The 23,558-nt window shown below is 38.1% G+C and overlaps 1 protein-coding gene across 1 annotated transcript in view; it reads left to right on the top strand.

Moving 5' to 3' along the window:
- LRRC2 (leucine rich repeat containing 2) overlaps nucleotides 1-23,558 on the top strand; it is a 75,982-nt gene that overhangs the window by 16,402 nt on the left and 36,022 nt on the right. Inside the window, exons 3-4 of the mRNA XM_059836690.1 lie at nucleotides 7,149-7,359; nucleotides 18,536-18,692. Of these exons, the coding sequence (XP_059692673.1) occupies nucleotides 7,149-7,359; nucleotides 18,536-18,692 (368 nt within the window). The remainder of the gene's footprint in view (nucleotides 1-7,148; nucleotides 7,360-18,535; nucleotides 18,693-23,558) is intronic.

Here is a 23,558-nt window from a genome sequence, read left to right as displayed (position 1 = left end):
AACATGTTAAAAAAAAAAAAAATTGTCTCTATCTCTCTGCCAAACTTCAGTGTTATAGCTCTATTTGTGCCTTAACTAATATTTTATTTGCTATGTTTATCTTTATTCTCCTACTCAATACTCAATGCAGAGCTTTTTCCAAGCTAGTCTAAAACTGGAGCTGGCAGTCCCTTGGCTGAAAACACAAATTACAGTCAACAATTTTGGTTTCGATCTGCAGCACTAATAAAAGTACTAAGCGATTTGCCTTTGTTTGTAGGCTCTTGTGCATACAGACCATGTGTCTAAAGTAATGCACAGAAGTGCATTGTAAGATAAAAGCTGATGTTCAGCCACAATCCTTTAAATTGCATGGAAGAGCCTGGCAGTGATACTGAAATTGAATCAATCCGATTGAATTTGAAGCAAATGTTACTCATCCATCAGGAATATTATTCTGGGCTGAGCTCCAGCTCTACTGTGGTGGTCTTCTAAAAATTCCATAGGATTATTTACTGATCCTGTGCAGCTAGTGGCTCTGATTTAAACAGTGCTCAGGAGTTCTAAACTGGTGTCACCATGTAGTGTCCAGTCAATTCTTGTGCCCTGGTTTACAGGAAATAGTGCCATCTAACGAAACTTCCTTTCCTTACCTAGGAATCACAGCTTTCCTCCAAGAGCTTCTAATCAGACACTGAGCAGAGGGTATCTGGAAGAGCAATTGAAAGAAACCCAGTTACTCCTCATTTTCTTTGATGGCTCTAAAATCCCTACCCATGCATAATTCTTAAAAAGCTAGTTGCTCCTTTGAAAGGTCCAATCACTGAGTTTATTGCACAGTAATTCTTTGCATCAGGTTGATTAGATTCATTAATTTGTTGGAGAAAATAAAATTTCAAAAAGGGAGCTACCATGTCCTTGAAAAGAAATATATATAGTAACAATGGAAAATATATGCCTTTGAATCTTTTTTTTCTGAAGGTACATTCCAATAGTGAAGTAGCATTTGGGAAATGATTACCTGAAGAGGAACATAGCCCTAACCAAAATGAAAATACTTGAATCTCCTATTTCCCTGCTGATCTTGTTTCATAACTGTAACATAATGTCCCAAAAGCTGACTTTAAAAAGGCAATATGTTGGAAAAATAACTTGCCAGAGTAAAATTCCTCCATACCACATACATCTGCCTTAGTGACAGGTGAGCTTTTGTGTTACAGATATATAGGTATGAAACTTAATTTTTTTTTTTTTTTTTTGACAAACATAAGCAGCATGCAACCAGCCTTTTTTAAAATTAGGGGAACTATTTGTATGATTGAAGAGGAAATACTATAATAGTTAGCTGAGTTGGAACCTTACATCTCATCTGGGCCCTTTGTCCAAGAAAAATATTTTTCATGTTCATAATCCCACCCAAAATTAGGCTTGACTTTGCTGTCTTCATTTTTCTTACTATTGAAAATAATTGGGTTTTTTTAAATCTGACTTTAACTGTTTGATCAAGGCCTAGAGGAAGATGAAAATATTTTATTCTTAAATAGTATTAAAAAGACATAAACTTCAGGAGAGTTGTAGTTTTGTAACTGATTTTTCATATGTGGAAATGTGTTTCTGGAGTATCAGGAGTCTTTAAAGTATCAAGACCAGAAAAATAATTTCTTAAAAGTATATTAGAATTTAAAAGATTATGAATATTTTTTTTCTTTTTGCCTCACTGGTTTAGAGGCCTTTTCTTTTAGGCCTCTTTTCTTTCCTAATCTTTCCTAAAGATTAATGTAATTGCCTTCTGATATGACAAACATGGTGGAAATTCTGTATAATTTTAGGGTTGCCACCAAATGAAGACTTTAAAAGCTCTTTATTTTCATAACGGTCCCTTAAAAAGTACTATCATCTCAATTTTTTGACAGTGACAGAACCATGTAGCCAAATATATCCCTTTGGTTTGGTCTCAACTGAACCTGCAAATTTACAGCTTTGTCATCTTTTCTTCATGATACACACTGGCTTGATATAATTTGCAACTGCAGGCCTGTAAGCCTCATAGTGATTAATTTGGGTAGTGTGTAACTTGAGGGTAAAGCCAGGTGTTGTAAATTATTAGACCCTTTGCCCATGGGAAATAGAATGTTTTCATTCTGAGATGTACTGTACAAAATTATGCACTTTTGTTGCTGCATTATTAATTCACCTTCCATCTGTTCTAAATGTGCTTGTACACAATACCTGCTTTCTTTAAAAGCCTACCAGAGCGTGTTACCATAATTTAATGTACGAGTAAAGAGAAAATTTGACTCAGGATTTCCATATCAGTGTGCAATATATATGCTGAATTCCCTAGTAGGTTTAATTTTTAACCCCTGTATTCTTCTGAGATAAATCACTGACTGATTTGCTTAACAACTGTTTTTGTTGTATGTATTTTATTTTACTTGGCTAGCAATGACCTCCTGAGTTTTGTGTCTTATATGTGTTATCCGCAGACTGTCAGAGGGCAGTTTGTTTTTTTAGCTTTAATGTAAGTCCCTTCTTGCCATTTTTTAAATTTCTTGTTTTGGGAGAGTAAAATTTTAGACATGATTCTTCTACTCTACTGTTCCTGGGGTCCACCTGACAGAGCCAGTGCTGATATGTCATAATGCATCTTACTTTTTATTGGGTTAGACTTTTTGATCTCTTATTTCTGTTGTTTAAGTTTCTAACATTTTTAGAATTTATACTGTCAGGAATGAGTCAGTCATTTTTTGGGCTTGAAAGAAGAACAATGAACACAACTCCCCCCAATTTGTATTGCACTTTGTGCAATTTTTTTCAGTGCACTAAAGTATGCACTGAGTGAAATATTATTGCTTTGATAGAAAATGAAGGAATTCCATGGAAATGAGAGGGTAGTAATGCAGAATTAAGCTTCACAGAAAGACAGAAAACTCTGTTTGCAGGATTGGAGAATGTGAGAAAGAGCAGAACAGCACTGGTAAGTAAAATATGGAATATTTTAGAAAAAAAAAATTCTTCTTGTTTGATCCTATGGTCCTTATGGCTCCTGCCTCTTAATTGTTCAGATAATTTTGTTCTTTTCCTTGACATTCAGATAACACTTTCCCCATATCACTTCATATCCTAGGTGTACAGAGCTCTTATATCTATATAGCTATACTCAGTGGTAAGTAAGTTTTGGAACAAAATATGAGTAGGTGTTTTGGGACTGGTTATTTTTCCTTATAGTATATGGAAATATTGTTTTGCAACTTTTCCTAGCAACCTCTTGCTATTACAATATCCACACTCAGTTGTGTTGGCAGTTTCTGGGGTACAAATGACAGATTGAACAGTTAAAATCAACACTAAAAATTGAATTGGCTCATGCATCAAAGCATCTGAATGGTTTTTGAACTATCATGTCTGCTGATATGGAAAATATCACTCTGTCATCTGAGCACTTCTAGACTGCAGCTGGTGGGGATACCCTTAGAAGGGCTGCTTGGTGAAATCAGATGTTTGGATACTTCTCCCTCGATAGAAAATTTAGAAATATTAGCCACAACTTGATGATATATCACAGCATGGGCTAAGGAGCTGTATCTGCTTTAACCTATTTTCTTGTTTATGTTGTATCAAGTAAACTCAGACAATATTTGTGGAGATATTGTGAATAGTTGGTGGATTGTGCTAACATCTTGACTGTGCTAACACCTTTAGTCCACTCTAGGGACCCCCTGGGCTGAATGTTTTTACTGTCTGCCCAGTCTATTTTTTCTTAACTCACTAATATATAACAGCTTGCTGTGGTATGAAACATTCCACAATGCAGTAGACACTGAGAGAACCTAGGAGATTTATTTCAAATTTATTTTAGTATTCTCACACCTCCCTTACTGATAATTTTTAATACCAGGAATTCTTCTAGATGTTGACTTGTGAGCTCTCTTATGAAAACTGAAGCCAAGAATGAGTAACATTTCTGCAGCTAACAGTAACTATTCCTTTATTACTCCTTTCATATTTTGAGAAGTTATTGTTCCCATCATCTTTGTGAAGTTTTCTTCATCTGGTATGCTACAAATCCTTTTCTTACTCATCTGCATACCTGCAATAACTTCATTTGCTTTTTTGGTGTTTATCAGAGCACATGTTTCTTTCTAATTTTTTTTCATTTGAAAGTAAATGCAATTTTATCTTTTAAAAAATATTTCTGTAATTTTTGTAATAAGGAACAAAGAGATACTGTCTTTTCATTAGAATGCGCTTAGTCTGAATTTGACCTGTCTGTCAGCACTTTATCCAGTGAGGTACCTTTTAACCAACCTCACTGTTAATTCACCCCCTGAAATATTTGTAGAATGTGCTTTTATGTGCTTTCTCTTTATAAAGATGTCACTTAGGAATAAATACGTTGCAGTCATTTTTACAGAAGGAGTTTTCTGCAGTCCTCTTATGTTCCATGTGTAGTGTGCTGTTCCTTGAAACTCTCCTCTGGTGGTCCCTCAGGCTTGCTCCTCTGATAAATGGTTATATGTATTTTCCAAAAGTGTAGAAAGTGCCTGCAGTGTGTCCCTGTGCTCTGTGTCTTTGCCATTGCTGTGCTCTCTGCTTCCAAATATCTCTAGATCCCATGGGATTTCTGTAAGTGCCACAGTGTATACAACCATCTCAATAACCTTCTATCTAGGCATGCAGTTTTGCTCTCTAAAGACTTTTTTAGATAGCATAAAGTCATCTATGACTTTTAACCTGTGCTACTATATTTCCATAAGAGTGCTCTGCACCACCTCTTCATACCTTGTTATGGGTGTCCAAAAATAATTTATTTCAACAAGATTTTGGGACAAGCTCCTTTCACCTAAGTTTGTAATGGGCTTCTTGCAGGTGACTTAAAACCAGACATTCTGGTTTCAATCTTGACAAATCTGGGAGTCTTTTATGATGGAGCCATGGCATTGGTGAATAGGGACAAATAAATTGATATCATCTACCTGGGCTTATGCAAAGCATTCAATGCTGTCTCCCATGCCATGTTTGACTCAAACAGGGGGTCATGGATTTGAGGAATGAACTCTCTGGTGGATAAAGTCCTGGTTGGATGGCCACATGCAAAGTGCTGTGGCCAACAGATCAATGACCAAGTGGACACCAGTGATGAGTGGTGTCCCTCAGGAGTCAGTGCTGGGGCCATTGCTGCTCAGTATCTTTGCTTTGACAACATGGACAGCAGGATCAAAGGCACCCTCAGCAAGTTCACTGACAACACCAAGCTGTGTGGTGCAGTCATGCTGGAGGGAAGGGATGCCACCCAGAGGAACCCTGACAGGCTTGAGAGGTGGGTTTGTGCAAAACTCAGAAAATTCAACCAAGTGAAATACAAGGTGCTACACCTCGGTTGAGTTGATCCCAGCCATATTACAGGCTGAGCATGGAATTGATTGAGAGTAGCCCCGAGGAGAAGGGCTTGCAGGTGATATTTGACAAAAGACTAAACATGAGCCAGCAATGTGTGTTTACAGTCCAGAAAGCAACTGCCTCCTGAGCATCAAAAGCAGGTCAAGGGAGGTGATTCTATCCCTCTGCTCTGCACCACATACAGCTCTGGTGCCCCCAAAATAAAGACAACATGGACTTGTTTGAGAAAGTCCAGGGGAGGCCCTGAAATTGATAAGAGGACTAGAGCACCTCACTTGTGAAGACAGGCTGAAAAAGTTTGGGTGGTTCAGCCTGAAGAAGAGAAAGTTGCTTGAAGATCTCATAGAAACCTTCCATTATCTGAAGAAGGGCTACAAGGAAGCCAGGGAGAGTCTGTTTGTCAGGAACTGCAGTGACAAGACAAGGGAGAATGGCTTCAAACTGAAAGAGAGTAGGTTTAGTCTAGATATTAGGAAGAAATTCTTTACTGAGAGGTGATGAGGCACTGAAACAAGTTGCTCAGAGAGGCTGTGGATGACCCATCCCAGGAAGTGTTCAAGGTTCATTTGTGGCTGAGGGGAGAACTTGAGCAATCTGGTCTATTGGAAAGTGTCCCTGCCCATGGCAGTCGGGCTGGAATTAGATGATGTTCAGTGTCCCTTCCAACCCAAATAATTATATTACTTCATGATTCTGTTTCATGCGACATTGTTTTTTACATCCTAGCATTGTAGAGAAGAACTGCATCATTAGGCGGTAATATGTGTAAAGATTTTTTACTTCCTATTTGAACTTTATAAACTTGCATGTGTTTCTCTTTCTAGGACATAACATATTTATTTTCTCTAGAGTTACTTTAATCCTGAACTTAGTGTTCTTCTTAAGCTCCGAGTTTTCTTCAATCCTTTAGATTAAAATTTCTGTCAGAGGATGGAGATGGTATAAATGAGTATTATGTACCACAGGATATAGAATTCAAAGTATGAGGTCAGATTTATGATACAAGGGAGTCTTGTTTTGGTGTCAGAGAGGCAGAGTCTTGTTTTGGTGTAAGAAACAACTTCTGGTAATCAGCCAGTTCTTTAATTGACTAAACTGATATAAATCTCTCCTAACTAAAAACATGAGCTCTTGACAATGCTTAATTATATCAAATTGAATATGCACCTGAAGTCATGAGAAAAAGCTTGCCTTGGAAGTGATGTAGAAGTTACACTGAAACTGAATCTGAAATCAGCTGGCATGTGATAACTTTACTTTTACTTTACTTCTAAGAAGATATTGGTGTTAAAATTAAAATAAATCGTTATACTTGATCAAGAAAGGGCAGGGAAAAAAGGCACTTCTTACATTATTTTTTCCTCAAAGAAAATGTTTTCCTATATCATCAGGTATCTGTTTTTGTTTATGCATGTAATTTGTTCTGTGAGAATATATTTCCTATCCTATCAAAATAAAGGGTATAATTTTTGCTCTTTTCTGTAACAGTTTGCTCAGTCTCTACTTTTCTGTTATTCTCTGGGTCTCACTGTTATATACTCAGTGAATGAAATCCTGATCACTTGAAATCTATACGTATGTCTAGAAAATCTTAGCATAACACCAGGAAATGCATATTTTCTTAGTATACTTATATAAAAAATAGCCAATACCTTAGATGAATAATTATATTTAGTTAAGTAAATATAAAAGTGCTCTGCCAACACAGATTAAGCTTTAGAACTTACCTGCCATATTTTTTCACATAAGCATTTTTGGCACTATTTCAGGATAAAACAGGAATGGAATTTTATACTAGAGTGCCGTAAGAAAGGTATTCCTCAATCAAAATACCTCAAGAATGGCTTTGTAGATGTCAATGAGAAGAACCTGGACATCCATGGAAAGAATCCTCAGCTCAAGAAGAGCCATGCCTTGTCAGATGGAGTAAATAAAGAACAAAACAAGTATATTTTTCGGCTTTCTGGAGAGCAGTGGACGGTAAATCTAATGGAAAATATGTTTCTGTTGGTGATGAATTTGGGTTTCTTAGACTGCATCTTTTAATCTCACCCTTTTTATGTCAAATATGAAATTGATGCTTTTGCGCAGTGTTAGAAGTGACCAAAGTATTTTCTACCTCAGCCTGAACTAGTGGTTTAGTTTTCAGGTATGAGTATTGTAAACTCTCTGCTGATACATGTAATTCATCCCTCTCAACAATTTTGGTACGGGCAATAATATTGCAATAAGGTCTCTTTCTCTAAAATTCCCCAGTGCATGAAGAGAGATGGAAATAATATTTGTTGGCTTATTGCTGTGTTCTACTAATCAGAGATCTGTATTATTGCTCTAATGGTGTGATAACAATTTCTCAAGCTCTGCTCAGTTTAAAACTAATATTAGCATCAATCCACAATTGTTCTACTGAAAAACACCCACATTTGACTTGCAGATATGTTTGATGTGAAATAGCAGCTTGCAGGTAAGATATGAATTAGTGCTGGCTTGAAATTGAGCAAGTGGTGGTTTACAGCTAGTCGGAAGATTTCTGGAGTTGTAAAAGCTTTGACTGAAATGTATTTGGAGAAACATTAATGATAATGGAAAAGTAAAATTTTGAATTTTTCATGTGGTATTGTCATTCCAAAAAATAGAAGCCAAAACATTGAAAAAAAAAGCAATACTTATTTTTTGATTGACCTGAAGTGTAACTTTTTCCTAGATTTGATCTTGAATCTCATGGTGTTTTCTTTTTCAGTTTTCATTTTTCTTTCTTGCTTTAATTTCCTTCCAAATAAACATACAATATTTGAAATTTCTGGGCTATAGAAAACCCTGATTCCCATTCAGCTCTACTAAGGAGATTCTTTCTTCAACTGATACCAATCATTGACCCAATAGGACTGGTTTTTGGGGAGCTATCACATCTCTTCATTCAAAAACCTGGGATTTTGAAAGTGATGTTTAAGATGTGTAGTCAAATACTGCATTCTTTTGGGTATTGTAAACCTTAGTTTAGAGGTACTTTAGGAAAAAAAACCCCAGGAGACAGAGATTATAGCTCCTTAGACACTGATGTAGTAGAACCTGCAAATATCCTTAATGCATCAGGGTGTAGAGAGTTGCATAATTAGACTTTTCTGTTGCTTATTCCCTTTTGCCAAACCACTAAAATTTTGCTTTGTCACCATAAGCTAGGCTTAACATTAGGAGGCAAAATCAAACATATATGTGTTCTGTTTATCAGAACATTTAATTTTAATTTGATGTTCTGAAAAACCCCATTTAAGAGAAATTGATATACTGTTATGTATATAATGCCACCTTGAGCAGTATATTACTATCCACGATGGGTTTTGATATCTTCCTATCAGATGCTCAGTGTGTCCATATTAAACAGCCCTCAAGTCTCATTGCCCAACACTAGCTAAAGTGGGTTTCCTGTTTCAACAGCAAACTGTGACATAGTTCAGATGTCTGCAGACAAAAATACAATCACAGCTGATTTATTTAGATCAGTACTCCTGCAAAATTGAAACATCACTTTCTAACAGATGACAATTATTTTAAAATTGTGAAAACTCTCTTGACAAAGTTCTGAAAGAAGTGTATATTTATTTAATGCAGAAATTTTGTAGTTTTTTTCCCTTAAACAAATCATACCACTTATTTTCCTTTTCAAAATCTGAACTGTTGCTTCTGAACCAAAGACAGAATCAGATACTATAGTCTTTTCTCCTATTACTTTCTCACAAAAGAAAGTATTCATACTTAAGCAAAATGAATTTACAGACCATAAACCCAATGCTGCACATGAATAAAATCTGTGGACATATGACAGTTTTCTCAGAGAAGTCTGTATGTTATGTAGCTGGGAGCTGTGGTGTCAATTGTGGTATAGGTTTTTTGGATGTGTTTCGTGCACAAATACATCTATGAAAGTTTCTGTGATTAAGCACTCAGGGACTCAGAGAAGTCAGAGTTGGGATTACCTGTGCAGATTTATGGGCACATAACAAGCTGGATTTGCTGTTGACTGGCTACTTACCATTGGCAGCAGCAAACAGCACAGTCCTGTAAAGTATCCATTTGGGGACCAGCTGCTGAATCTCCTATCTTCCTTTTAGCTGATAAGTATTTCTATTATGTTTCCTCTTTTCTCCCATCAATGAAGCAGTAATATATCCTCTAGACAGTTGATAGCTAAATCTGAGTAGGTTGTTGGTGTGACTTAGAGGTTTAATTTTGAGAACAAGGCTTGCTTCGGAGCTATACCATTTCTTTTTATGGATGCTGGGAAGCTAAGTCACACAGAGGAGTAATCCCCAGCATAGGGACGTGGCTTTAGCACATCCTTTTCATCGGTCTCAACATCAGAGTGCCCAGGCTGTCTAGATGGTAAAAACTTTAGCCTGTTTTGAAAGAATCTGCTGCTTTGTGCTCCATATTCATATAGCATCAGGCTCACTGATACTGCATTGTTGAGTGGGAGGTTAAAAAGGGAATTTGTAACTCTATGATGGAATCATAGAATTGTTTAGGCTGGAGAAGACCCTTAAGTTCATTCAGAGAAACTATTAACCTAGCAGTGGAGAGATGTAGTCATTGCCTTTGGTCATGCTTCAGCAGAAGCCACATGAGGCCATCTGGCACCTGGAGAACATGGTGTCTCTCCTTATCTCTGAGGATACCCTGCATAGCCAAGGTACTTGTGCATATGTAAATATATTTACCCAGTCACAAGATATTGGCATAACTTGGGTAAATATTTTGAAAGTAATCTGGGTTGTGTCTTTTTGAAAATAATGTCAGATCCTCTTCTGAGAACCTGCTCTGAAAATCAGAGCAGATCACATCTTTTGAATTCCTAATTGGAATTTCTTGCTTTGAGACTTCATGTCACTTTTTTCCCCACCTCTCAAATATCATTGATATGATAATGTATTTTCATTAGGTGGAAACCCACGGTTCCTTGTAAAGTAACACAGGTAATAATTTTGTAATAATTAGCCTTTAACACTTTCTGGTATATTCCTACTTTTAGTGTTCACAATTATGGGCCTCCTTAAAGGCATGTATTTCTTTGAAGAAGATGAATAGAGTGAGTGATTTATGGATTTAAATCCAAGGGATTTAACACAGTGTTAAAGCAGACAAGGGAGCAGAGCAGTTTGTGCTTTTAACAAAGCTAGAGTGACAGTGAGATCAGTGAAAAGAGACTGGAAATAAGAAGAATCAAGTACAAATCAGGTTTTCTTAGAAGAAAGAATAACAGTCTTAAACATGATACAGCTAGCACTGGGCATGCCTTGAAAGGGATAAGTACAGAAATGAAAACTATTTTGATTCCAGGAAAACAAAAGGAGAAAATGTTAGATTGCAAGAGCGACTGACACACTACAGTGTTCTGTGTAGCTCACATGAAAGTAAAAAACTCACACAAAAAATACTAGGTTAGACAATTAGGCACAAAGGAGTAGCTAAATACACTTGAGCTTAATTTTACAGTACATGAATTCTGAAGAAATTGTTTTCTCTTTATGCAGATCCTTATTCAAGTCCCTCGGAATCTGGAAGACATTTTGTAACTTGGGTTGTGGTTTAACCATGCCTGTCGAAGCAGATAGCTTCAGCCTATGGGCAGTGGTTGATAACTACATTTATGACCTAGTCTTACCTGTCAAAGCTCCATCTGCCTGGGCTGTTTGACAACAGTCTTAAGATTCAGGGACCTTTGTCTCCCTTTTACATATCAGAAAAATATTTTAGGCTGGACACTAGAGAAAAGATCTTCACAGAAGGAGTGACTGGGTTTTGGAATGGGCTGACCAGGGAGTTTGTAGAATCACTGTTCCTGAAGGTGTTTAAGAAAAGTGGATGTGGGACTTGGTGCCATGGATTGACAAGGTGGTGTTAGGTCATAGGCTGGACTTGATGATCTCAAAGGTCTTTTCCAAGCTAGTTAATTCCGTGATTCTGTGGTTCTGTGACTCAAGTGTCTGCCTCCCATGGGTGTGCATTTCTGCCAGCTGGGGACAGTAATGAATCAGTATTTGCAGTTAGCAAAGAAAAAAGCCTCCCATAAAAAATGGTCTGGTCTCATAATTGCAGAATCACAATCTGATATTGTGAATGAAATTGGATATGTTTTCTCTTCTTTGTCTCTTTTAATAGTAAAGGGACAGAATCCAGTTGCATTGCCCCAGCAGTGAGGCCCCTGAATCTTCCTGTGTTTGCAAAATACTTGGGGCTTTGAAGGCATGACAATGGTGTGTTGGGCCACAAGTAATTTCAGGTTTCCAAGGTATATTTCAGAAAACTAAAATTAAATTACTTGTTTAGAAGTTTTACAGGCAAACACACTGTAAGATACATACATACATACATACATACATACATACATACATACATATATATATATATATATATATATATGGATAATGGACCTTTGAATTTTGTGTTTGAATTGGATGCCTAGGAACAAAACCACAATTCATGAAACACTTGAGAACCTCGGTACACATAAACATGTATCTACTCAATTAAATTAGTTCTTCAGAGAAACAGCACCATTAGAACTAGAAACTGAGGCAAAATAATGCCATGAATATTCATATGAATTTTTAAATTAAATCGCTTTCACTCTGTTTTTCCCCTCTGAGTGTTTACTTTCTGCTGTTAATTAATGAATGTTTATTCTCTAGCGAATCAGTGAATTTAAAATATTTTTCACAAAACATTCAGGATAAACAAATTTTTAAATGCTGCTATATCAATATTGGCAGAGGAAAGCTGACGATGCTCTTCATATATAGAGTAGGACTGCTCTTGGCTATGCTGTTTTTCCTAAGTAGAGGATTTGGATGCATACCTACTTTAAAAAACTTTAATGTCAGATGTGCAAGTACGCGAGTGGTGGTAAAATTCTTTACCCATAAGTCATGCTTTTCTTGTGTTTAATTTCCTCGCAAAACAAGGCAGCAAATTACTATATTTTTATTTATTCTTACAATTTTATTATCTAGCATAATATGTATTTTCATTAGGTGGAACTGAAAATTTCCATTTGTTATTCACAACTGTTTCTCACTCTGATGTATTTATTTCCTACAAAGGGTCAAAACCTCAAAGCTAATCCAAATGGTACATGACAGTTCCTCATCTTGCAAAACCAGGTGTCATTATAGTCTATCAAATATATATATATATATAGGGACACTATGGGAGCAAAATAGTCTTTAACAGGCAGTGGGTGTGAGGGATTGCACAAATACTGCCTGTTGGATATGGGTCCAGTGCATTTTGATTTCCAGGAACTGGGACCAAAGTCAAGCCACAGGGTGAAAAAGTCCCAAATTAGGCCTGTGGGTTATCTGTTTGGGAGGGGTAACATCCCTCAGTGCTTTGTCAAAGGGAACCATATTGGGATAGAAGTGCAAAGATGACAGGCTATGGGCAGATCTTCTTAGGTGGCCTTGCTCCTTTTTTTATATGTCTCATAGTTACTTGTTACACTGAGGTTAATTCTCAGCAGGGACACAAACAACACCTCCCTTCCCAAGATTTTTTTCTCTGAAGCAGGGCACTGAATCTTATCCTCTGGGATCTTTTAAGCCTACATCTTCAAGGTGCTCAATGATACAGTTTTGAATGTTTCCTACTTTATCTGTGTCTGGACCCCTAATCAATACATCATCAATATATTATTATCCCCTCATCTACTGGAATTGTAGATATTTTTTGGGTTAGGGTAAAATATGCTAGCATGGAGGAGTCCTTGTCACCCTGTGGTATTTGGTGAAAGTGTATTATGGCCTTCCTGTATTATGGCAATTAACTCAGCAATGTTAGGCACTGCTACTGTTAAAGTGCAATATAAGCATTTAATTTTCCATAATTCATAGTCAATCCCTATTTTCTGTTTGGCTTTTTTATCAGCCAAACAGAAAAGTTGCAAGGAGAGTGAGTGGAAACAATTATCCCCTTTTTTCCACAAGTCTAATATCACATGAGAAATTCCCCCTGGAGGTATTTATAGAGAGGATTTCCTGCCCTGAAGGCAAGTATCTCACTTCCCGTGCAAATTTGTCATCCTGAACATTCTTTCAGACATTTCTGGAAATGCATTTCTTAGAAGCATTTGAGGGTTTTGGGTGGCCTTAACATCCCTCTACAGCCAAATGCTGCATGTTGGCCTTGTTTGTGTGCTTAGGTGCTACTGCATTGTGCTTATCTCTGGATAAGCACAACAAGCATGCTTGTCCTGGAAAAGTGCTGCCCTACCTGGGCCAGCACAGCCTACTGTGTGGCTGTTTTCTCCAGCCACATCCTGTTCTTTCCCATGGCATGTAATTACCAAAAATCCTTGCTTATTATCAACAATTCTTGATTTTTATTACCAAAACACTTGGCCGGATCCACAGCTATCCATCTGTATATTGCTATTTGAGACATACACATTAGCCCCTTATCTTCTGGGATTTTACAGGCTTAGGGCCCGCTGCCATCTCCAGAGGTCCACCTGACACTGGCAGTGGGATGCTATATTTCTGCCTGTCTCATGCAAGGGCACTGGAACAACTTGCAGAGAACATCAAGTGCCCTCCTGAAGAGGGAGGCCGTTTGTGCGAGGGCAGCTGTAGGTGCAGATGTGTGTAGGGTATGCTCAAACGACTGGCATGCCACCAACTCCTCCTCCCAGAAAGGGATTTCTTTGGGAGGGATTTTTTCCCTCATATCCCCCATGTTGTCACCTTCAAGGTCGAAAAAACATTCTTCTTCCCAGTCCATGTCTTTGTCCAAGCCAGACAGCAGATCCAGGTCATAAGAAGGCCTGTTATGGACCCACCCTGGCAGATCCAATTCGGTGCTTGTGGGTGTGTGTAGCTGACTGTGCCAGTGCTCTTCCTTTGCCTCATGTGGAAGGGGCATGGAAAGACTTTCTTCCTCGGTACTCCAATTTTTGTCTGTGCTGTCATCTTCTTGGGACAGCTTGTGGTCTCTGTTATCTTCCCAGTATTTCCCCCTCCTAGCCAAGACCTCTGCCTTGGCTGCTGTTGCTGACAGGAGTGCCCCTGCTGCTGGTCCTCCTTGCCGCCTGCTGAGGACACGGGCTTCCATCTGCCTTGATCTGGAGGAGCTGGGGCGTGACCAGCTGGGCATGTGAATTGCAGATGCCTGGCTCTCTCTGTCTGCTGCTCTGGTTGGTGCTGCCATCCTCATACGCATAATTTCAGCCATCCAGGGGGACTCAGCAAACAGGGTCTGAATTGGGCCCATTTCTCTACTTAGACGTGGGCTGCTGAGGTGGGGGACTCCATTGTTAAAACCCCAGTACTCTGACCATGCCTGACGTGTGAGGGGTGGGGGAATTTTCTCCTTTCCAGCGCTCCAACTTCGGTTTTTATTGTGTTCCACTTGAAACAGGTGTTGGAGGTCATAGAGTTTCAAGCATTCCCTCTCCTCTGCCAAGAACTTCTTGGTCTCTGGTAATTCCAGGACTGCCCCTGCTGCTGCCTCTGCCTGTTGCCCACTGAGGGTGGGGGCTTCCAGAGGGCTTGGAGAGGAGCTGGGGGGTGGGCAGCAGGGGCTGTGTGCAGCAGCTCCCTGGCTCTCCGCCTCTGCAGCTGTCACCTGCTTGATGAAGTCAGGAGCTGCTGCCTTGGACATCTCTTGAGCTTCAGTGGTGGGAGGCACACAGTGCTCCTCTGCCTGCAGTGCTGCCTATGGCTGCATGTGGTCCACCTATGGGCAAGGGGAGAAAGATAAAGAGGAGGAGGAGGAGGAGGAGGAGGAGGAGGAGGAAGAGGAGTTGGTGGTCCCATCACCCCAGTCTTTCACCCTGTGCCTCTTTGGCAACCTCTGCCACTGAGGCATCCCGGGGAGATGTTACCTCCTGAGAGAAGTGTTCTCCTGGGATTGGGCACTCCAGGTCTTAGTGCTCTTTAAGGAACCTCAGGGTCAGGACGTGGCCCTGTGTAACAGTGGTCTCTAGGGACCCTGAGACCCCTGCCTCACAAGGGGCCCTGGAATGTGCTGCTGTGACAATGGGCCACACCCCAGCACCCTTATAACAGCAGGCTGGGATGTGCAGAGCTGTCTAGGACTGCGGGGACCCAGCTGGAAGCAGCAATGTCTGGCAGACCCTGCTTTCTCCACACAGAGGCTCCAGCTGACCTAAACCACCCCCTCCCACGTAGCCCCAGTGCTTGTGGCCCTGTTGAGCTCAGCCCTGTCTGCCTTCAGCCACTTGGGGTGCCGCCACCCTGGGCACCACGTGGCTGGGGAATGATGTCCAGATGTCAGAAGGATAAACTATTTGTTGATAGAATTGCCCTGTTAAGGTTTAGAGCTTGCCACCCAGCAACCCTTTCTGTGCAAATTTAAACTTAGGGCTTTGATCACAGTTTTTGTTCAGGCTCAGGTCTAGCAGGTGAATTCTCTTCTAATTAGAGATATTATAATCAGCAATGGTCATATGCTTGTTGTTTATTTCCTTTTAAAACTTCTTTTCTCTTCCAAAAATCAAACAAATTTGAGGTATTTTTTTGCTGTTAAAGGCAAAAGACTGGCTATCCTCCAAGTGTCAGTCTTCATGCAGCAATTTATCAGCAGGCCGCCAGCTTTAGCATGGCAGCAGCAGATTACAAAAGAGCACAAGAGAATCAGAGAGTAAAGCAAACATAAAGCTTGTGGAAGTTTCAGTTCCCATTCCTATCTAGTTTGTAATGAAGCAAAATATCACATCAATTTATGTTTCAGCAACACAAACATAAATGCATTTTAAAATTGAAAACATTGAAAAAGCACACAGTAGCAAAGTATTTGCATTCTTGCATTTGCAAATTGTAAATATGATTGTATGATATAAAGAAATATTCACAAGAAAGGAAAGCAAGTTGACAGTTGGTAGAAGAATGGAATCTACTTTCATTCTTTTAAAGTAGTGCCTAAATGTATTTCTGTTGCTGCACAGGAATATCTTGGTGCTCTAAACAAGTCTTAACACAGACATAAAGATTTTAAAAAAATCTTTATGCATTAATAATAAATATTTTCCCATTTTGTCTTAATTTTTATAAAAAGGTGAAAGAGTTTGATCTTGATCTAGTAGAGAGCCTTGTGTGCTTCACTGTTTTCAATGTATCAAGGAGAATTTTTTTCTTCTCCCTTCAGTGTGAGAGAAGAGCATGGCTGCTGGCTTCAGAGGACAAAGGGCTGTATTTGCCACCAAAGAGCTGGAGACGGGGTGTTGTGACAATAAAGCGAAAAAACCAGTTAGGTCAGTAAAAAAAGCAGTGACTTACCTGCAGTGTGGAGAAATAGAGTGGAAAATAGTGTCAGTTAATATAGACATTTTCCCCCCCCAATATGGTTATTCATCTCCAATATGGTTATACATCTCTCTCAGAATCACTGTCCTTCCCTACAGAGATATCTATAACACTCCAGCTAAATACTAACTCCTCTGTGCTGAATTTTCCATTCTTTAAAGATAGGAAAGAGAATACTAATTGCATTTGCTGTTGTCCTCTGTTATTTTATTTTGCTGCAGAAAAATATGCAGTGCTGAAGATGAGAAATAGTAACTAATTCCACAAAGTTGGAGAGATTTCTCACTACCAGCCCTGAGGCATTTGAGGCATTTCATTTTTTAATTGTCATAAACTGACAAATACAGAAGATGGATCACAATGCAATACACACATACACCTATTAGGAAAGTGAAGTAAGAAATGAAATTATCTGTATCAAATATGGAAGGGAAGGTAGCAAGTCAGAACAACAAAACATAGGTTTTATGTCTGCATGTGTAAATTTGAAAATAACTGAAATGAGAGGCAATAACAACCAAAGAAAAGCTTCTGATCAGCAGTCCAGAATATAAATAATTACAGTTAGATATTTTAATTTAACTAAGAGTTAAGTAGCACTATTGCTAATCCAGAAGATCAGCATTAATAAAAATATTCAAATACATCATTCTTACAAATGTCTTGGGAGAGCTATGAAATCTAGAAGAAAAAAAAAAAGAGGGCAATATCCTTTTTATAAAAACCAGTAATTCCTACTATGCCATATTCTTCACACACAGGAAACAAATCTGAAGCTTATAAAAGAATCAAAGGCTGAAAGTCTCACATCTCTTCATACAGGGCAAAGTTAGAGGCAGAACATTTTCCAGATTATTTATTCCACATGTTACCAGTGCACAGTGTTATAAAACCTAGGACAGACTGGTAAATTATGCAATGCTTAAGAAAGTGGGGGTTAAACGATCTGACCCTCAACTTTTGGAATTGATTTTTATCTGTTTCAAGTTCAAAGAATTTGGTGACAGTTCAAACAAAGACATGTACATCTGAAGTGACTACCCATTAATTAAAGCAATTTTGTAAGAATGTAAAGCTTTATAAATTTAGGTTTTATCCATATATTGAAAACTTTTGTTAAATAGAATAATCTGAAAAGAACTGAGAAATTATAGGAAATTTCAAAATTATTCTGAATTTTGAAAGCAAAGGATTCTACATGACTAAATAAAAAAATACTTGCAAATGTTGACTGATTTAAAATTCAATTTTGTTTTTAAATTTTAAAATCAATTTCATTGTTTCTAAGGAAATCCCCTAAATTTTTTTAACATTGCTACAACATCTTAGGAAGTTAAGCCAGGTGATATTTGTGTATAGTATCTGAAATGGTTTTTGTTCCCTCCTGGAAAACAAGTTTAGAAACATTGGCAGGCATTCAGAGCAAAATCACACCTCTTTTTTTTTTTTAGCAAACCCTATTTAGATATTCTCTATGCACTCTTCTCTTCTGTGCTGCATTTTACTGCATCTTGATGTGTGAATTAAAGCACTGAAGTGTGTTTTAAAGAAATCCTCCATCTGGAAAAAAGAAATAAAGTGTGAGACACCAAACAGATTGAGTTCTTCAGATAGGTTTCTGTTTTAGAGCAAATAATTGCATTAGGAGTTAAAAAAAAAGAATATGTGATGAAGACAGCCCCAGTGCTCCTCCAAAGCAGACAGATTCTGTAAGGCTTTGGCAAACTATTATTCTACATCAAGACAATTAAGGCAAGGTGCATTTTTCTCCCTGTTTGGAAACAGGTTAACAAAATTCCAAGTTCATGCTTTCTATTTACCTGTTCTTATTTCATTTACAGGAACTCCCAGATTCTCTGAAAGAACAGACCTATCTGAAAGAATGGCATGTGTACAATACATTGATACAAACCATTCCAGCCTACCTTGCACTATTTCAAGATCTGAGAGTGCTGGAATTGTCAAAAAATCAAATCAACCATCTTCCAGCAGAGATTGGTGAGTTGGTCCAAGATGTTCAGAGATTTATACCATTTAACTCTATTGTGGGGAAATGAGCATCCATGAATATTCTTGTTAATTTACTGATAATTGTCTTCCTCGTTTACACTGAACACTCCCCTCTACATTTTTATATCTCTCTGGCTTCAATTATACTTGCAAAATTGTATTGAGAGCTCTGAATATGGTATGGGAAAAAGTTAGGACATTTTTGTTATCTGATTTTAACACAGTTATTGCTTGTATTCATGTAGATGGAGAGTTGTTTCTAGGAACAGGTGGTATTTTATATTTCTTAAAGATCAAGAAAAGTAGAAATATTACAGAACTTTAAGCTTCAAACAAGATGAATTGAAACATAAGATTGTGGGGAAAAGGAGCGAAAAATAGAATACTGCAAAAAATATACATTTTAATTTTTTTTAAGAGTTCAGTAATGATCTTTATTTATTAAAGAGATATATCATAGAGTAATTGATTCATAGAAAAATTTGAATTGGAGGCAGCCTTAAAGATCTTCTAGTTTCAACCCCATTGCTGTGGGCAGGGAGAAGTTGGTCAGAGCCCCTTCCAACCTGGCCTTGAATTTTTCAAGGGATGTTGCTTCCACCATTTTTCTGGGCAACCAGTGCCTCAACACCTCGACAGCGAAGAATTTCTTTGTGATAGCAAAACTAAATCTACTCAGCAGGGTGTTATAATTTTTAGAGAAACAAATTCTCAAAGCTGACATACTTTGGCCCTTCCTGTTTTAAGCTACATAACAATAATTTTAATTCTTGCCTTGCCTATGGTTTTGGGTCTTACAATAGAAAAGCTTGTTTTACACATTGTTTTGGTATTGAGAGGTATTTACTGCTCTTACAAGGAAAAATATAGCCAAAACAGGTGGCATGTTTGAGAGCTGAAGAAACTGGGCCCATGGTGGGCTCACCAGCATCAAGCTCATGCACCTAGGTGTACTAATATCTCAGCCCTTGATTTTAAATACAGTAGTCCTAAGCTTTTGCCATGAGTGCCGTTCCTTATGTGTACTGAGATAACAGCTTGAAGACTAAAGCCTTCACCTCCCTTGATACCAAAAGTTTAACTAAGAAACACAGGAAGAGGAGGGGCATCCTGAAGCATAGAAATCTGAGCTAGAACTTTCTACTCTTTTAGTATTCTATTAGTCAAGTAACACACATGCTTTTGATTTATTGACTAGCACTATATTTTAGAAGGAAAATTTTACCTAGACATCGAGATCTATTTTATAGTTTCAGCCTGGCATCTAAACACACTAACAGATCATAAACAAGACACAAGCAGGAGATAATGGACATAAAATGAATACTAACTGTTTTATCAGCACTTCGACTGCAGACCTCAGATAGGTCAGTGAGTTTAATGGACAAACATCTTATAAGATGTAGTTTGGAAGAAAGTGGAAATAGCAAGGAATAAAGGGAAAAGGCTGCTAGTTTCCTGCCAGGCACTACCTTAAACCATTAAACAGAGGGTTTTAAGGGGTTGTTGCTAAACAATTGAGGCAGGTAGAACAGGAAAATTTTTATTTATTCTTATATTTTTATTCACTGTTAATGAAAATGATCCCTAAGAAAAAAAACCACCACTAATGTTATTAAAATCTGTTTTCACAATAAAGGCATGAACACAGATCTCAGAATCACAGAATTGTTAGGATTGGAAATGGCCTCTAAGATCATTGAGGCCAACCACAAACCTATCTCAAATGTGTTCATCTCTAAACCATGTCCCTAAGTGACACATGCACACATTTTTTATAGCATTTTTGAGGATGGTAATTTTACCTGTTATTTGGGTGGCCTGTTCCAATGCCTGGCCAACCTTTCAGTGAAGAATTTTTTTCTCTAGTATCCAATCTAGACCTCCCGTTGTGCAACTTCAGGTAATTTCCTTTCATACTTTTGCTTCTCCCACTTTTCACATGGGAGAAGAAACTGACCCTCACCTTGCTACATCCTGCTTTTCAGGCAGTTGTGGAGAGCGATAAGGTCACCTTGCTTTTCTCCAGGATCAATAATACCAGCTCCCTCAGTTGCTCCTCATAAAATTTGTGCTCCCCTGCTCTGTTTCCCTTCTCTGGACACTCTGCATCACCTCAGTGTCCGGGGCTGTTGTGGATTAGAAATCCCAATTTAATCTTCCCACTGAAGCACTCCAAAACATGTGGCACTCACTCATTCCTGTCTCCCTCTCCCCTCCTCTTTCAGCTGTGTGGAGAGGAAAATTTGAGGTACAAAATGTAAAGATCATGGGTTGAGATAAGAACAATTTCTTAGAAACAGCTAGAATGTCAGTTACAGAGCAAAGCAGTGATACCCAACCGCACTTACTTGACCAGAAGGAAACCCTTCTCCTACTCCTGAAAAACTCTGTGAGGTGGTATGGAATAACCTCTGGGTATTAGGAATGCCCCCTCCTGTCTGCTGCAAAATTTAGCCCTGTCCTGATCAAAACCAGGACAGGAACCCAGAACTGAGCGCAGGATTTGAGGTGTGGTCTCACCAAGGTTGAGTACAATAGGACAATAACTTCCTTGGTCCTGCTGGCCACATTATTTTTGATACAGGCCAGGATGTCTTTGGCCTTCTTGGCCACTGGGCATACTGCTAGACCATGTTGGACTGGCTTTCAAAACCTTTCCTGCCAGGCAGCTTTCCTGCTCCTTTTCCCCAAGCCTGTGGTCCTGTCTGGGGCTATTGTGATCCAAAGACCTGGCTCATATAATTGCCCTTGGTCCATTGTCCAGCTGGTCCAGATGACTCTCAATATCTTTCCTACCCTCTTGTCGATCAATCTTCCCACCCAACTTAGTGCAAAGTGACTTCGGGGACACTTGATCTTCACATCCAGATCAAAAATTGTGATTTTGGGTTGGACTCAATGATCTTTGGTTTGGACTTGATGATCTGGATTGGACTTAATGGCCTTGAAGGTCTCTTCCAACCCAGTGATTCTGTGATTCTGTAATAAAGACTCTAAGGAGGGCTGACCCCAGCAGTGAGCCCTGGGGAACACCACTGATGACCGGGGAACAAGTAGATTGTTCTAGTAGAAGGTGATGTAGAGCTTTTGTCAGACCTTTTTTGGGAAACAAGGAAAAAGGTCTCATTGTTTCTAGTAGCAATCACTGTTCTTTCAACTGTATTAAAATGATGGGATTTCTGCTCATCAGTAGCTTTTATGTAATTCTCATTTATTCACTTTCCCTCCGATATGTTTATCTCACTAGCTTACACCCATGATTTATTTCTTTTGATGTTTTTGTTGCTGTTTATTTATGCAAATATTTGTCTGGAAGGGCCAGAGAATGTTAGAAAATGCTTTGTTGTAGGGCTTCCCTCAGACATGGTGTTAAAGCACTCACCATCCTCCTCTCACCCAGGAACTTTTGTTCAGAAATTTTATTTTTCAAGATTCATTAAATCTAATAACTCCTCAGTGGAAACATAGATTTGAACATTAGACACTGCATAACCAAATTAACAAGTTTGCTAAGCTTTTGATACTACTTATACATCCATATATATCTCTTTCTCTATATATATCTATGTATGTAACTTATGTATAATTCTAAATTGCAGTAATAATTCTAGCCTATCCAGAAAATAATGCATAATCACTCATGTAGTCTAAAATGAAATAATACAAAAATCCATTCCAAGACTCTGTACCTGAAGTATTCAGCACACTTTTTGCCAAAACCTCCTGATGCTTTTCTTACTCAATGTTGATAGGACACCTGTTAGTAAGGCACTGGAACTGCTCTTTTTGTTATGGCATAAATTACAGAGGAGTTTTGTCTTAATTTTTGTAACACTCTCTTTGTTTATGCGTAAGGGGATATGCTTGCAAATTGCAAATAGCTGTGCTTTTATTTCATGTACTATATACACATGCAGAGACATATTAATGTGGATTAGAAATGTTAATTATTTTCATAAGACAATATTATAGAAGGTCTTGGATATTTTGAAGTTTTTGAATACTGCTTCTAAATGAAATCTTTAGTATTTTAAGTATATTTATATATAAGTCAATTTATCTACAAAATTTTCACAAGGACAATTATCTACGCAGATTTGATTTGGGAGCTCTAAGCAAAGAGTGAGGAGTGAGTGTTAAATCAGAAGGTAAGGTGTCTGGAAAGGTTAAGTGCTAAGGTATTCATCATTTTGTCTTCTGCTTACAAAATAGCAATAACTAGGTTAATATTACAGCTCAAATGTACTTGAGAGCAATGACAGATAGCTGATGTTGGCAGTGACATACATCTTGTTGAGTCTTTAATCTTCAGACAGAATTGAAGTCAACTTTAGAGCAACTAATCATCCAGGAGAGGATAACCCGTGAGGCATATTATGGCAACTTTTGATTCTCACAAGAGGTAAAGGTATGAGAGAACATCAGGTGATAAGAATATTTTCAATGAAAAGAGTTATTGCTGCAGTAGAAATTTCTGGACTTCTGGAATATTGATGTTCATATTCCTGCTTTACTAGATTTAGAAGGTAATGCTAGACTCTGAATAAGAGAGAAGAGGGAGTTGAATCCATTATCAGATATTTCATATCACATTTTCATAGTCACATATGTACATGAACAAGAACATATTTGTAACAGAAGACAGCTGAGAATACTTTTGATTTGATAGTTTTTGTGTAACAGTAAATATTTAAATCAGAATTAGGAAAAGAAAAGAAAAGAAAAGAAAAGAAAAGAAAAGAAAAGAAAAGAAAAGAAAAGAAAAGAAAAGAAAACTGCAGAATGGAGTTGTCTGTCTTAAAATGGTTTGCCTACGAATAACAGAGAAAAAAATCGTGAATGGGGTGTAGC

The sequence above is a fragment of the Haemorhous mexicanus genome, chromosome Z, assembly GCF_027477595.1.
Source record: "Haemorhous mexicanus isolate bHaeMex1 chromosome Z, bHaeMex1.pri, whole genome shotgun sequence".
Taxonomy (NCBI): domain Eukaryota; kingdom Metazoa; phylum Chordata; class Aves; order Passeriformes; family Fringillidae; genus Haemorhous; species Haemorhous mexicanus.
Note: the sequence above shows the minus strand (reverse complement) of the source record. Positions and strands in the feature narration are given on the sequence as shown.